The 14,275-nt window shown below is 38.0% G+C and overlaps 1 protein-coding gene across 2 annotated transcripts in view; it reads left to right on the top strand.

The window, feature by feature from the left end:
• Window positions 1-14,275, top strand: part of DEK (DEK proto-oncogene) — a 34,454-nt gene that overhangs the window by 9,213 nt on the left and 10,966 nt on the right. For both annotated transcript variants that reach the window (XM_059399516.1, XM_059399517.1), the window contains one exon: window positions 3,571-3,759. In XM_059399516.1, the coding sequence (XP_059255499.1) occupies window positions 3,571-3,759 (189 nt within the window). The remainder of the gene's footprint in view (window positions 1-3,570; window positions 3,760-14,275) is intronic.

Below are 14,275 nucleotides of genomic sequence, written 5' to 3'. Positions count from 1 at the left end.
ATCCATGTGAAGTTTTGACATTTGTCATTGGCAGTAAATACCATCCGTTGTTTTCCTTACAGTGACAGGTTCTTCTTTATTTTGAACACTGTCATTTCAGGATCTAAGTCTGAATAGGCATCCTTTGACGGTTCTTTTACGAATGGTGTTTCATGGAAGAGGTAGCTAGCTTAGCTCACAGCTCAGTTGTGCACGGGATTTTTCTTGAGAAAGCCAGTGAAGTTCAGTGTGTAGCAAACATATTCTATGTGTACCTCCCATTTTGTTACAGATTGCATAAAGACACTTATAGGTTGGAAGTTAATACAATATTTACTGCTTCATCAAAGACGTTCTTAAAGGAAACACCTTTTTTTTTTCTTTCTAGTTTGTGGCTGTGAGGAATACAGTGACTGTTAGCACAGTTGGCGGCCTCCGCCTCCTTTGGTACTAAGGTGCCTGCAGTTTTACAGTCACCTTTGCCTTTGCGTAGTCAGTACAAATGTCAACACAGTGAAAAGAGAAAGTACATAATGTCATGATTTTATTATGAAAATAGTTTTTACCTCGTGGGCTTCTGAAAAGGCCTCGGGAAACCCCAGGGTGCATGAACCATATTCTGAGAACCACTCTTTTAGCCTTACGTAATACAACTCTTTTTTTAAAACTTTTAATTAATTTTATTATTTCAGTGTTCAAGATTCATTGTTTATATACCAAACCCATGCTCCATGCAGTATGTGCCCTCCTTAATACCCACTACCAGGATCCCCCATCCTCCCTCCCGCCACGGAATCCAACTCTTACACATCCACTTTCTGTGCAAGATTCTGTGAGAACTAATCCTCAATCTAATGATAATCGATCTCAAGTTATTTTCTATACTACCGTACCTTTTTGTCATTTAAGAAAAACTGTAAACTTCTTAGTACTAATTTCTTTCTCCAAAATAATAAAATGATTGAATTAACATTGTTTTACTATCCTTTTTTTGTACTTCTACCTTGATTTTCTGTTTTTTCAGATTTTGCTTCTAAAAAGGGATGATGCTTTTAAGACTGGATTCTGGTTAATAGAGTCAACTATTTTTAGAACCAGTCTAAGAAAGCTCTAAAACATTTATGTATTGTTACTTTTTTTTAAAGCTCCTCACTTATTTTTGGAAGTTGTATTTTTTTATTGGTTACTTGAATGATTTAACGTATTCTTCCACTTCCTGCTTAGATTATCCTGCACCCATCATATTACTACTGAATCCATATACAGATCTTATTCTTACTACCTGTATCTGGTTCCTGAACTTAGATAGTAAGGGATACCGCATTTTTCTAATATGTTTGAGTCCTGGATTTCATATGATAGTTTGGACAGTGAGTCACCTTTGCTCCAGTAAGATCAAAGAATTTATACAAATAGTTTTAGTTCCTGGTACTAGTTGGTAATAGTAACAGGTCACATAATAAGGATATCTATATACATTCAAGGAAGTTTTTTAATAGACCCTTATAGAGAAACCCTCTGAGAAATATCACTGGTCTACTAACTTAAAATTCCTGAAGTGACCTACATTAACTCTTGCCCAGTCTGCCTTTAGGAAGGATGGGGTTTGGGGGGGTAGCTAGAGGCTGTCTTGGGGATTATACATAGCCTGAGAACACATACACAAAACAGCCACCGTTTCTTAATTTTTGTGCAGGGGACAGTGACCTTTAAGACTGAAACTTTCTAGAAGAGAAAGAATTTGTGATTCTGCTAGCTTCATGAGAGGTTTTTCCTAAAGTTACTTCTAATATTTGTATGGTTGCATATCACAAGGTTATGTTACCAAATTTTCCTTACTGTTTCTGCTTATTATAGAAAATAATAAAGGCAAAATAAAAACAAGATACCTATTATTTTGGAAATTGTAATTCCTCAGGGTAAATCTTTTCAGATCTTTTACACAAGGTTATTTTATGGTTTTCAATTTCATAAGCTAGCAAATACTCCCCTAAGAAAGCACTTAAGAATTAAATTTGCCCGTTGATATAATCAAATTGTTTCATCGCGTGATCTCTGCTTTTTAAATACGCGTGGTTTAATTAAATATCAGAGTAAAAGCAATACATGTATTTTGTGGTTCTTAATTAGCTTCATAATTAACATCCCAACACTAATTGCATATTTAGAATCATCAATGAGAGTATAATTATGACATTACTGAAAGTAGAGCCCAGAAGTAATATGAATATAAACTATATAGTTCATAAATTCAGGATGTGTAAAGTGAGGTTTTATTTCCTTTATGGATGTTTGCAATCTTTTGATTGGAGGATCCCCTATAGCAAAAATCTCTGGCATTAATAGGTTTTTGGTTTTTTGAATGAGATTATTAATTAATTAGTTTTTTATTAACTAGTATATTATTGTTTTCAGGGATACAGGTCTGTGATTCATCAGTCTTACACAGTTCACAGCACTCACCATAGCACATACCCTCCCCAATGTCCATCACCCAGCCACCCCATTCCTCCCACCTCCCTCCCCTCCAGCAACCCTTTTTGTTTCCTAAGATTAATAGTCTTTTATGATTTATCTCCCTCTCTGGTTTTGTCTTGTTACATTTTTCCCTCCCTCTATGATCCTCTGTCTTGTTTCTTAAATTCCTCATATCAGTGAGATCACATGATAATTATCTTTCTCTGATTGACTTATTTGGCTTAGCATAATGCCCTCTAGTTCCATTCATGTGGTTGTAAATGGCAGGATTTCAATTTTTGATGGTTGTATAATATTCCATTGTGTATATGTGCATGTGTGTGTGTATATATATGTATTGTATTTGTGTGTGTGTGTGTGTATCTATATGTAGATATATAGATCTCACATCTTTATCCATTCATCTGTTGATGGGCATTTGGGTTCTTTTCATTGTTTGGCTATTGAGGACATTGCTGCTATAAACATTCGGGTGCGTGTGCCCCTTTGGATCACTACATTTGTATCTTGGGGTAAATACCCAGTAGTGCAATTGCTGGGTCATAGGGTAACTCTGTTTTCAACTTTTTGAGGAACCTCCATACTGTTTTCCAGAGTGGTTGCACCAGCTTGCATTCCCAGCAACAGTGTAGGAGGTTTCCCCTTTGTCCACATCCTTGCCAACATCTGTTTCCTGACTTGTCATTCTGACTGGTGTAAGGTGGTATCTCATTGAGGTTTTGATTTGTATATCCCTGATGGCATTGACAGTTTTAATGCTTATAGCAATGAAATAAATTATAAGTCTAACTCAAAATATTGCCTTGATAAAGTGTAAATAACTGAGATTAATACAGTGTGTACTTGGGCTTCTAATCCCATGTCAGAACAGAGTATGTATTTCCGCTTTTGTGAAGAGTCTTACCTAGGTGTTAGAACACAAATGAAAGGGTAGTGTGGACAAAAAGATCAGCTTGATACTTCAAAGATGAATTGTTCTCTGTAAATCTGCTAAGTTTGGAAATACTTCTTGAGACAGGAACAAGAATGGTTGAGTTGATAAGTAGCTAACAAAAATGATTGACTTGGAAATATAATCACCCTTTGGTGTTATCTTTATTTTATTGTACACAGCCATTGCCAAAATCTAAAAAAAGTTCTAGCAAAGGCAACAAAAAGGAACGGAACAGTTCTGGAATGGCAAGGAAAGCTAAGCGAACCAAATGTCCTGAAATTCTGTCAGATGAATCCAGCAGTGATGAAGATGAAAAGAAAAACAAAGAAGAGTCTTCAGAGGATGAAGATAAAGAAAGTGAAGAGGAGGTAAAATGTTGGGTGTTTGGGGTTTTTTTTCCCCTCGTTTCTTTCCATGGGGAGAGTTAAATATTCCTGTCATGTGATAGGTATAGCCAGGAAACCGCCTAGAAACTGTTACTACCATATTGGTTGTTTTTAATTCCAAAGACGCAACAATAGTTAAGTATAGATCTTTTCTTTCTCTTAATGGAGCTTTTGGTTTTATGGTTATGCGAGAGTTTGGAGTTGGAGGAGTGAGGTTGGCTGGATTTGAAGATTAGAGTAGGCAAATGGGAAAGGAGAGCAGTGTATGTACTGAATAGGAACCCACAGAAGCAGATTGTTGGAGAATATTTTTACGTTAATATTTTATGATTGATTTGAGGCATTTTGTTCTGTTTTATGGAAAAAAGCAAGGTTTTCTCAACTCATTGGGGATTATTTAATGAGAAGAACAGTGTTTGAAGTTCATTTGATGGGTGGGCAAGTTTTGTATCACTTAGGAATGCCTGCCGTTTTCTTTTACTTGGGCATATCTGTAAAATTTTGAGAATATTTAGTTTCCCAAGTGAAAGTTCAGGAGGAGGAGAGCTACTGAGCCATTTAAAAAGTTAGCTTTACCCTCTTGTTGGTGCCTGTCCTCAGATGATTTCTTACTATGATTAATAGTGTTTTGGTAGAGCCTGTTTTAACTTTGTTCTGGTGTCTCCTTCAGTTGTCAGACCTTGCTATGTAAATTGGGTCATCTTCCTTGTCTTATTTAGGGACTTGATTAATTGACCTGACTTTTAAGCCAAGGTGATTCTTTGTTGTGGAGGGCTGTCTTGTGCCTTATAGAATGTTTCCCCAGTAGAGGACAATAGCACCTTCCCCTACAACCCCCCGAATCTCCAGTTGTGAATACCAGAAATGTCTCCAGACATTGCCAAATGTCCTTGGGGGTGGGGGCAGGAGGCTCACCTCCAGTTGGTAACTCCTGGGTTAGAAGGAATAAAGATGGGATGAACGCTGGTTTTGTCTGTGTGTGTATTTGTTTTTAGGTACATAAAATCCATGATTATTTTAATGTCAGAGTTTTGTAAAGACAAAAAAGACTTAGCTTCTATAAAGCTAAGTATGAAATGCATAATAATTTACAAAAGAGTATTAACAAGTCTAGCAGGTATTTCATAATATATTTTTGGAGCAAAGGAAGATGAGAAATCTCAGCTCTAAGGTTTTTTATGGGATAGATTCTAAGGACATCAGGAGGGAAACAGGTTTGTTTATATGTGAGTCTGTAATAATAGCAGTTTTGCAGTAATAATCCTCATTCAACAGATTTTGGGTTGTTACTATGTGTGTTCACTATGCTTCCTAAAACCTTTTTAAAGGCAGATTTAAAGCATGAAAAGCTGTCATAGAATATAAATGTTTAATTTTTCTGTAGAGGCAATGTGATTATGGGTATGGGCTTCGGAAACTATTCTAGGTACAAATCCCAGCTGTACCTTGTAGCGTGACTTTGGGCAGATTACTTATAAACTGTAGATGTCAGCTTCTCATCTGTAATATGCGGTTGATAACAGGACCAGCCTCAAAGGGTTGATTTCAGTGACTTTGTTTAAACCACTTAGAGCAGTGTTTGGTACAAGTACTGTGTATTAGCTGCTGCTATTACTAATAGTATTAAGATAACCTTTTATCATATGTAGTATTCCTAAACCTCGGCTTCCTGTTGTTGCTAAGGTGCAGGTTAAAAGGTGAGGGTGTTTTATACTCATTTTCTTACTTCCCAGATGATTGTCCTATTCTAAGTAGAATTACTTGGAAGTTTGTAATATAGATGACCTCTGATTTGTAACTATATTGGTTCCTGGACAGTGATCACAGGTGGAACTGTCCCACTTACAAATCAAAGCCTTTCTATGGGACTATAAAAAAGGATCATTTGCTAGAAACCCAGGTCAAATGGTGAAAATCCATGTAGGAAAAAAAGAAAACACAAATAGACTTTTACAGTCATATAAAGCCATACAACGTAAATGCTGTATCATAACGCTCCATTCTCCTCTTTGGTTTTTGTCCTTGGACTGGTACTGACATCCTAACATACAATCTAGTAAAATCTGGACTGAGAAATACTCTTTTTTTTTTTTTTTTCTTGATAATTCTATTATTCATGGCTCTAAAGGCTATCTCAGATTTAGGACTATTCTCAAAAAACTTTATTTCTCTGGTGCCTGGGTGCCTCAGTCGGTTAAGCGGTTGCTTTTGGCTCAGGTCATGATTGTAGGGTCCTGGCAGTGGGTCCCTGCTCAGTGGACAGTCTGCTTCTTCTCCCTCTGCCTGCTTGTACTCTCTCTCTGTCAAATAAATAAATAAAATCTTAAAAAAACAAAACAAAACACTTTATTTCTGATTCTGTTCCTGTGAATGGTAAGTACTAACAGGAGGAACAGTATTTCTATGGTAACTGTGTTTTCCCTTATTTTTCCATTTTTTTTGAGGACTTAGTTAAGTGTTAACTTTGTTAGGGACTTCACAGGCGGCATTATGTTTTATTATTACTATGAAAGGACGTCTTTTTACTTTTTTTTTAAAAGATTTATTTGTTTGGGGCGCCTGGGTGGCTCAGTGGGTTAAAGCCTCTGCCTTCGGCTCAGGTCATGATCCCAGAGTCCTGGAATTGAGCCCCGCATCAGGCTCTCTGCTTGGCGGGGAGCCTGCTTCCTCCTCTCTCTCTCTGCCTGCCTCTCTGTCTACTTGTAATCTTTGCCTGTCAAATAAATAAAATCTTAAAAAAAAGAAAGAAAAAAAAAAGATTTTATTTATTTGACAGATACTGAAAGTGAGTGCACAAGCAGGGGGAGGGGCAGGGAGAGGGAGAAGCGGGCTCCTCACTAAGCAAAGAGCCCGGATGTGGGCCTTGATCCCAGGACCTTGGGATTATGACCTGAGCTGAAGGCAGCTGCCTAACTGAGTGACCGCCCCTCCCCCGCACCCTATGGACCTCTTTTTCTAAGAGGCCAAAAGAGTTACAGGTTGATTGGAAAAGTTGTGAATTGTCTGTAGATAGAATTTTTTTGTAGATTCTTATCATAGAAAATTACTAAGTTAATATTACTTATTCTGTTTATTTCCTGAGACAGATTTTTCCTTCATTTAAATAAAAGACTTCTGCCCCAGGGCACCTGGGTGGCTCAGTGGGTTAAGTGTCTGCCTTCAGCTCAGGTCATGATCTTGGGGTCCTAGGATCGAGTCTTGCATCGGGCTCCTTGTTCAGCAGGGAGCTTGCTTCTCCCTCTGCCCCTTCTGCTCTCCCTGCTTGTGCTCTGTCAAATAAAGAAAAAATCTTGAATTTTGTGTGTGGGGGGGAAGGCCTCTCCCCCATTAATATATTCTTATTTTATTTTTAGATTCTTGGAGTAAGTAACTATGTATGAAGTTGGGTAGATAAATGCTGTCTTTGATTTCCTCTGTCAGCTGGGGGCTTTGGACTAAATAATCTATGTCCCGTTGCTAAAGTCAGGACTCTGAAGCAGAAATCCAGTTCGAGTTACAGTTGTCCATGGAGCAGTTATGTGAGGTTGAGTGTTACTCATTCACCTGCTCATTTTCAGATGTAGCTGTGGAAGACTAGGATATTTGTAAGTTAATTTATTATCTCTTAAATATAAGATTGAAGTCACTGGAAACCACGTAGTTAAAATAATTGTCAGGTTTTTTTAAGTGTTTTGTAAGAAAATGTGTCCTATTGAAGCCTGTTAGCCAGTAATTGCTAAGCCATTTTGTTGGAGGTTCTCTGTACGTGGATTTCTGTAATAGGCAGTGAGTGGTTCACAGTGGTTTTAAATCCTCCTTTTTTTTAAAGATTTTATTTATTTATTTGACAGAGATCACAAATAGGCAGAGAGAGAGGAAGGGAAGTAGGCCCCCCAGTGAGCAGGGAGACCGATGCGGGGCTTGATACCAGGACCCCGAGCTCACGACCCGAGCCAAAGGCAGAGGCTTTAATCCACTGAGCCATCCAGGCACCCCAAATCCTCCTTTTCTTAAGAAGCCCTTTCTTTCCAAGAGTGACTTTATTAAAGAGTTGTTTTAAACTTACCATCTTGGCTTTTGGATGTTTGCTTAGTTAGGGCAGGAGGAGGAGAGCAGTTTAGAATTGGGAAATTTGTAGTGTAGATGAAATTTCTTAAAAATGAGGGAATAGGGGCACCTGGGTGGTTCAGTGGGTTAAAGCCTCTGCCTTTGGCTCGGGTGGTGATTGCAGGGTCCTAGGATCGAGCCCCACATCGGGCTCTCTGCTCAGCAGGGAGCCTGCTTCTCCATCTCTCTCTGCCTGCCTCTCTGCCTGCTTGTGATCTCTGTCTGTCAAATAAATAAATAAAGTCTTTATTAAAAAAAAAATGAAGGAATAGAAAAATGACACGTTTAGGTATTTCCTATAAAGTTATTCTGAAAATCATCTGGTTCCTATACCAGATTAGCATCTTTAGGAGAAGATTGCTCACATGAACCAGTGAGATTAAACCATGCTTAGGTTTGGCATTTACCACGGGTGTTAGACCTTACGCATAGAGAACTACTGGAGAGTACAGAATGGGAAGCGTGGCTTCCCACCTGGAGAAAACAGTTCTGATAATCTCTTAGACCCTTAAAAGCATACTTAGTTTTTAAAAATTTTATTCCAATACTCCTTCTGTTTTGTTAGTATTTTTATAACACTCTTACACCTGGAAAAGTATATCGCAAACTGAATTATTACTTGGTATTTAAAATTTATCTGAATGTGCTCATATGTATCAGGAATGTCTTCAACTGTAAATACTTAAAAACCTTACTAGTAATGTCCAAAACGGGAGTTCTTTTTTCTTTTTTGACAGGAAATCCATAGACAGGCAATCTGGGGGCCAGTACATCAGCTCGAGAAAGGGATCAAGAATTTTAATATCCTCTTTGCTTCTGAGCCGCCGTCTGCATGTGTGGCACTTAACCTCTTGATCACAAGATGGTGGTTTTACCTTTAGACCTTGAATCCTTGCTCCTGATAGAGAAGAGCAAAGGCTTTCTTCTAGGAATGTATTTGCTTTTTTTCCCCCAGAGGGGATACCTTTTACCAGCAATCTCCGTGTATGTTGCCTTGGCCAGAACTTTATCACCCCTCTACCTCTAGCTGCAGGGGAAGCGGAGATCCAGGTGGTAGCTTTCTTACATCAGTGGAGAAAGGCAAGGAAAGACGTTGAGTGAGCCATCCTGCCATGTTTGGCAGATAGAGAGACTTTAGTTACCTTTTTTGGTAAACATATATTTGGACCATTCAGGGAATTATTTGGCAGTAGTGGAAGGGTAAATTAAAAAGTTTCGTTAGTCCTTAATTATTTTCTTTTAAAAAAAAAAAAAAAAAGAGTCCCCCCACCTCCACCCCCATCTCATGGTTTGATGAAGAGGATTTAGAAAACCGTATCAATTATTAAAATCTTTTTCAGGAAGGCAAAGTTGAATAATCATAATAGAATCTTTTAGACTTTAACTGGCTTTCATATCTTTTATGATATAATGAGCCTTGCACATTCTTTACTCTTGGCAGTCTTGAGTTTTCTCAGCCAAGTTGTTCAAAGAATAGTGTGTTTTAAGCTAATTTTCATTTTGTTCATCTGTTCACCCAGTACAACCTTTCTGCTGTGAGGACAGGATTCTGGCTCTGTGACAGGCGTCTTTTTTGGAGACCCTCCTTCAAGAGCCCTGCTGCCTATAAAAGATAGGTAAGCCTTTTCTCCCAAGATTTTTTTTTGCCTTCCTTCAAAAAGTACTTGTGTCCTTCCTCTGATTCTATACCTTCATGGTTATCAGAGATAACAGAAAATCCTTTTCAAATTTTAAAAATTTTCTGTTACTAATCTTTTACAAAATTAGATCATAGTACAAGGTACTATCTGAAATTAATGGCAGTTGTCAATTTTTGTGTTTCCCTTTTGTCTGTTTTGCATTAAAACTTACTATAATACTGGATGGTTCTGTTTGAACCACTCACAGCAGATTCAAAAATAACAAGCCAGAATCTTAATAAATTCCATGACAATTTGGAAACTAGCCTTTTCTTAATTTTTTTTTAAACTTAGCCACCTTATTTTTTCCCACGTATCTTGATGAAAGATTCAAGTCTTGACTCTTCATTTGATTAAGTAACAAAATGTTAGTTAACTCTCATGAGTGCCTCCAGCATTTTTCCTTTGTAATGCCACATAATGAGTTTGCTATAATTACTAAAATTTTCCAAAATATTTTGAGATTTTAAAGCAGGAGTGTCTGATGTTGTCACTTTTACTTTATTCAGTTCAATAAATTGAGAATACACTAAGTGCTGTTGAGGTTCCAGAGAATAATTTCTACCCAAATGCCATTCGAATGATATTTATTAATATAGGATTCCTAAAGAGAATATTCCTATCGCTGAGGGAAAGCTTTGGAGAGAAATGATACAAATGCTGGTTGAAATTGACCTTGGGAATAGAAAGTTGGACATGTGGACAGAGATGGGGAGCAAGAAAGCCCAGGGAGAGACACACTCTCCCTCGGAGAGACCCACTTGTTTGTGGTTATGTAATGTGTCCAGAAGTAAAGCATTGAGAGATGAAGCTAGAGCAGTGTGCACTGAAGTCAGACTCTGGAGAGCTCAGGAGGTTGGGCATGTTGGGAAATAATAGATGCATCATTCTTGTTTATTCAGAATGATGGTCTTATTTTACCTGAATTTTGCTGAGGAGGGAAAAAGAGACCTGACCTCTCTCTTCTAGGAACAGTTTACCTGGGGAGAGGTACCACTCATTCAGTAAGTGTTTCTTGGTAGACACAAGGAGCAGACATCCTGAGACTCTCCAACGTGTCATGTACTTTCGTATCTTGTATCTTAGTCAGTCTTGATTCTAAGAGTGAGGTTGATATATCCTCTGTTTTGCACTCCAAGGATACAATAAATACATACATATATATATATATATAATGTATGTATGTATATACATATATGTATGTATATATATTATATATATATATTTAGTATTAAAGTACAGTTGACACACAATGTCACATTAGTTTCAGGTGTAGTATTTCTTAATGTCTTGTCCATATTACTCTTTCCAGAGTGGCTAGTGCATATGCTTCTGTATTCAGAGTTGTCTATATAGAACTAGTGATTTAGATTCAAATTTGATTTTAAGCAAAAGTTTTATTTTTTTTAATTTATTTTTTCAGTGTTCCAAGATTCATTGTTGATGCAGCACACCCAGTGCTCCATGCAATACGTGCCCTCCTTAATACCCACCACCAGGCTCACCCAACCCCCTACCCTCTGCCCTCCAAAACTCAGTTTGTTTCTCAGAGTCCACAGTCTCTCATGGTTCATCTTCCCTTCATTTCCCCCAATTCACTTCTCCTCTCCTTCACCCAGTGTCCTTCGTATTATCCCTTATGCTCCACAAGTAAGTGAAACCATATGATAATTAACCCTCTGCTTGAGTTATTTCACTCAGCATAATCTCTTCCAGTCCCATCCACGTTGATACAGAAGTTGGGTATTCATCCTTTGTGATGGAGGCATAATACTCCACTGTATATATGGACCATATCTTCTTTATGCATTCATCCGTTGAAGGGCATCTTGGCTCTTTCCACAGTTTGGCGACTGTGGCCATTGCTGCTATGAACATTGGGGTACAGATGGCCCTTCTTTTCACTACATCTGTATCTTTGGTGTAAATACCCAGTAGTGCAGTTGCAGGGTCATATGGTAGCTCTATTTTTAATTTCTTAAGGAATCTCCACACTGTTTTCCAAAGTGGCTGCACTAACTTGCATTCCCACCAACAGTGTAAGAGGGTTCCCTTTTCCCTACATCCTCTCCAACACATGTTGTTACTGTCTTGTTAATTTGACCGTTCTAACTGGTGTAAGGTGGTATCTCAGTGTGGTTTGGATTTGAATCTCCCTGATGGCTAATGATGATGAACATTTTTTCATGTGTCTTTAGCCATTTGTATGTCTTCTTTGGAGAAGTGTCTGTCTTCTGCCCATTTTTTGACGTGATTATCTGTTTTTTGAGTGTTGAGTTTGAGTTCTTTATAGATCTTGGAGATCAGCCCTTTGTACTGTCATTTGTGAATCTCTTCTCCCATTCCGTGGGTTGCCCTTTGTTGTGTTGACTGTTTCCTTTGCTGTGCAGAAGCTTTTGATCTGGATGAAGCCCAAAAGTTCATTTTTGCTTTTGTTTCCTTTGTCTTTGGAGACACGTCTTCAAAGAAATTGCTGTGGCTGATGCCGAAGAGGTTACTGCTATGTTCTCCACTAAGATTTTGATAGATTCCTGCCTCACGTTGAGGTCTTTTACTCATTTCGAGTTTATCTTTCTGTATGGTGTAAGAGAATGGTCAAGTTTCATTCTTTTATACACAGCTGTTCGATTTTACTAGCACCGTTTATTGAAGAGACTGTCTTTTACCACTGTATATTTTTTCCTGTTTAAGCAATAGCTTTAGATAATTTAGTAAGTAATGTCTACTTGGGATTATTTAAAAAAACTAAAAACTTTTGACATAAATATATATAATTTAAGGAATTATCTTATTGACAAATTTATCTAGTTCCTGCCTTTAACCTATATAGCTCCAGTAATTTATAATCTGGATCAGTAATTGACAGCCATAGCTCTGTACACCAGATCCAACCTATGGCCTGTTTTGTGCAGCCTAGAAACTGAGGATGGTTTTTTCCATTTTTGAAATATTTATGAAAATAAAAAATGAAGATTGCAACAGTAAGCACATGGAGGCAGCAAAGCCTAAATTAATTATCCTCTGGTACTTTGTAGAGAAAGCTTGGTGAAAGCTTCAGACTGTAAATTTATCTGTCATCTTAGAAGATTTATAGCTGGGTGAGTCTGCTGCAGGGCTTTGTGAGAAAATACGTAGGTGCTCAGGCCTCACCCTTGATGCTTTACCTGATGGTCTCTTTTTCTTCTCTTATATGTGCAATCTGTATCGGTAAGTTGTGCCATAAGACAGTTACATTAAAAAAACCAAGAAGTTTGGCTTCTGTTGGTAGCAAACCTGTTCTAGCAAGCAGAGTGCTGCGATGACACAAAACCTCAGGGTTGGGAATTGATCTTCAGTAGTTACCTGGTTTCCAAGAGTCTTTTCCCATCTCAGTCTTCCAAATAATTATATAGCAACTACTAAGTGTCCGTTTTTGAGCTGTGAGCTGGAGATCAAGAAACAAATAAGACAGGTTCTCTGCCTTTGGCATTTGGTAAAGAGGGAGAAGTCAAAGATCAGGAAGAAAGAAGTATAGTAGAGTGTAACTTAAAAGCTAAAAAAGATTTGGACAAGATAATACGGAGGTTCAGAAGATAAAGGGTATTTACCTCTTTCTAGGGTTGTTTGGGGAGCAAAGATCAGACAGGAAAGCCTCACAAGAGGTAATGATTTCATCTGAACTTTTTTTTTTTTTAAAGATTTTATTTATTTATCAGAGAGAGTGAGGGGGAGAGCGAGCACAGGCAGACAGAATGGCAGGCAGAGGCAGAGGGAGAAGCAGGCTCCCTGCTCAGCAAGGAGCCCGATGTGGGACTCAATCCCAGGACGCTGGGATCATGACCTGAGCCGAAGGCAGCTGCTTAACCAACTGAGCCACCCAGGCGTCCCTCATCTGAGCTTTTAAAGGATGCACAGGACAGGTCAGCAGAGTGAAAGAGATTTGATAAAACCTATACAAAGTAAGATTACACTAAGGCACATCTTAGCTTAAAAAAAAAAATTGTAGAGAAATGATCCTGGTGCCCCTACAAAATTTGGAAGGTAAAAGCCAAAGAGCCCTAATGCAGAATTTGGTGATCTTTGTTGCTATTTTGCATTTTCTACCAACTTTTTTTAATTGATTGTTATTGGTAACATTTGTATGTAATGGAAAAGTTAAATTTAAGAACATAAATAGATTATGATATCACTGGCTTATTTGTCATTTCAACTCTGGCTTAAAAGTCATGCATTGGTATGTTAGTCATTTCATCATTTCTATAAGCACCTAATCTGTGGTAGGCATACTGAGCTTGTGAATCAGGTCTTGCTTCTTACTATCTGTAAGGCATTGGCTGTCAACTACTCAGATATGTTTTCCTCCTTTGTAATGAAATAAACTGTTTTGTCTTTGGATTTTTTTTTTTTTAAGCTCACATAAGATAGTGTATGTGAAAGCAGGACTATAGAGATCCCTTTCTCTTTTTCCTTTCAATTACATTTTCACCACGTCCTGGGTTCAGAGTACAAGTAAACCACATCCTAAAAATGATACAGAGATGAACATGACAAATATGTAAATGGCTGCTTTATGCCAAACATTTTTCAGGTTGCTGGGGACTGATAGAGCTAAATAAGGCAGTCAGGTGTCTCTTCTCATGGAGATTGTCAGATATATCCTTAAGAAACTTGTGATAAAGGGGTTCCCGGTTGGCTCAGTCATGAAGTGTCTGCTTTTGGCTCAGGTCATGATCCCGGGATCCTGAGATCAAGTC

This window comes from Mustela nigripes, chromosome 5 (assembly GCF_022355385.1).
Source record: "Mustela nigripes isolate SB6536 chromosome 5, MUSNIG.SB6536, whole genome shotgun sequence".
In the NCBI taxonomy this organism is placed as follows: domain Eukaryota; kingdom Metazoa; phylum Chordata; class Mammalia; order Carnivora; family Mustelidae; genus Mustela; species Mustela nigripes.
Note: the sequence above shows the minus strand (reverse complement) of the source record. Positions and strands in the feature narration are given on the sequence as shown.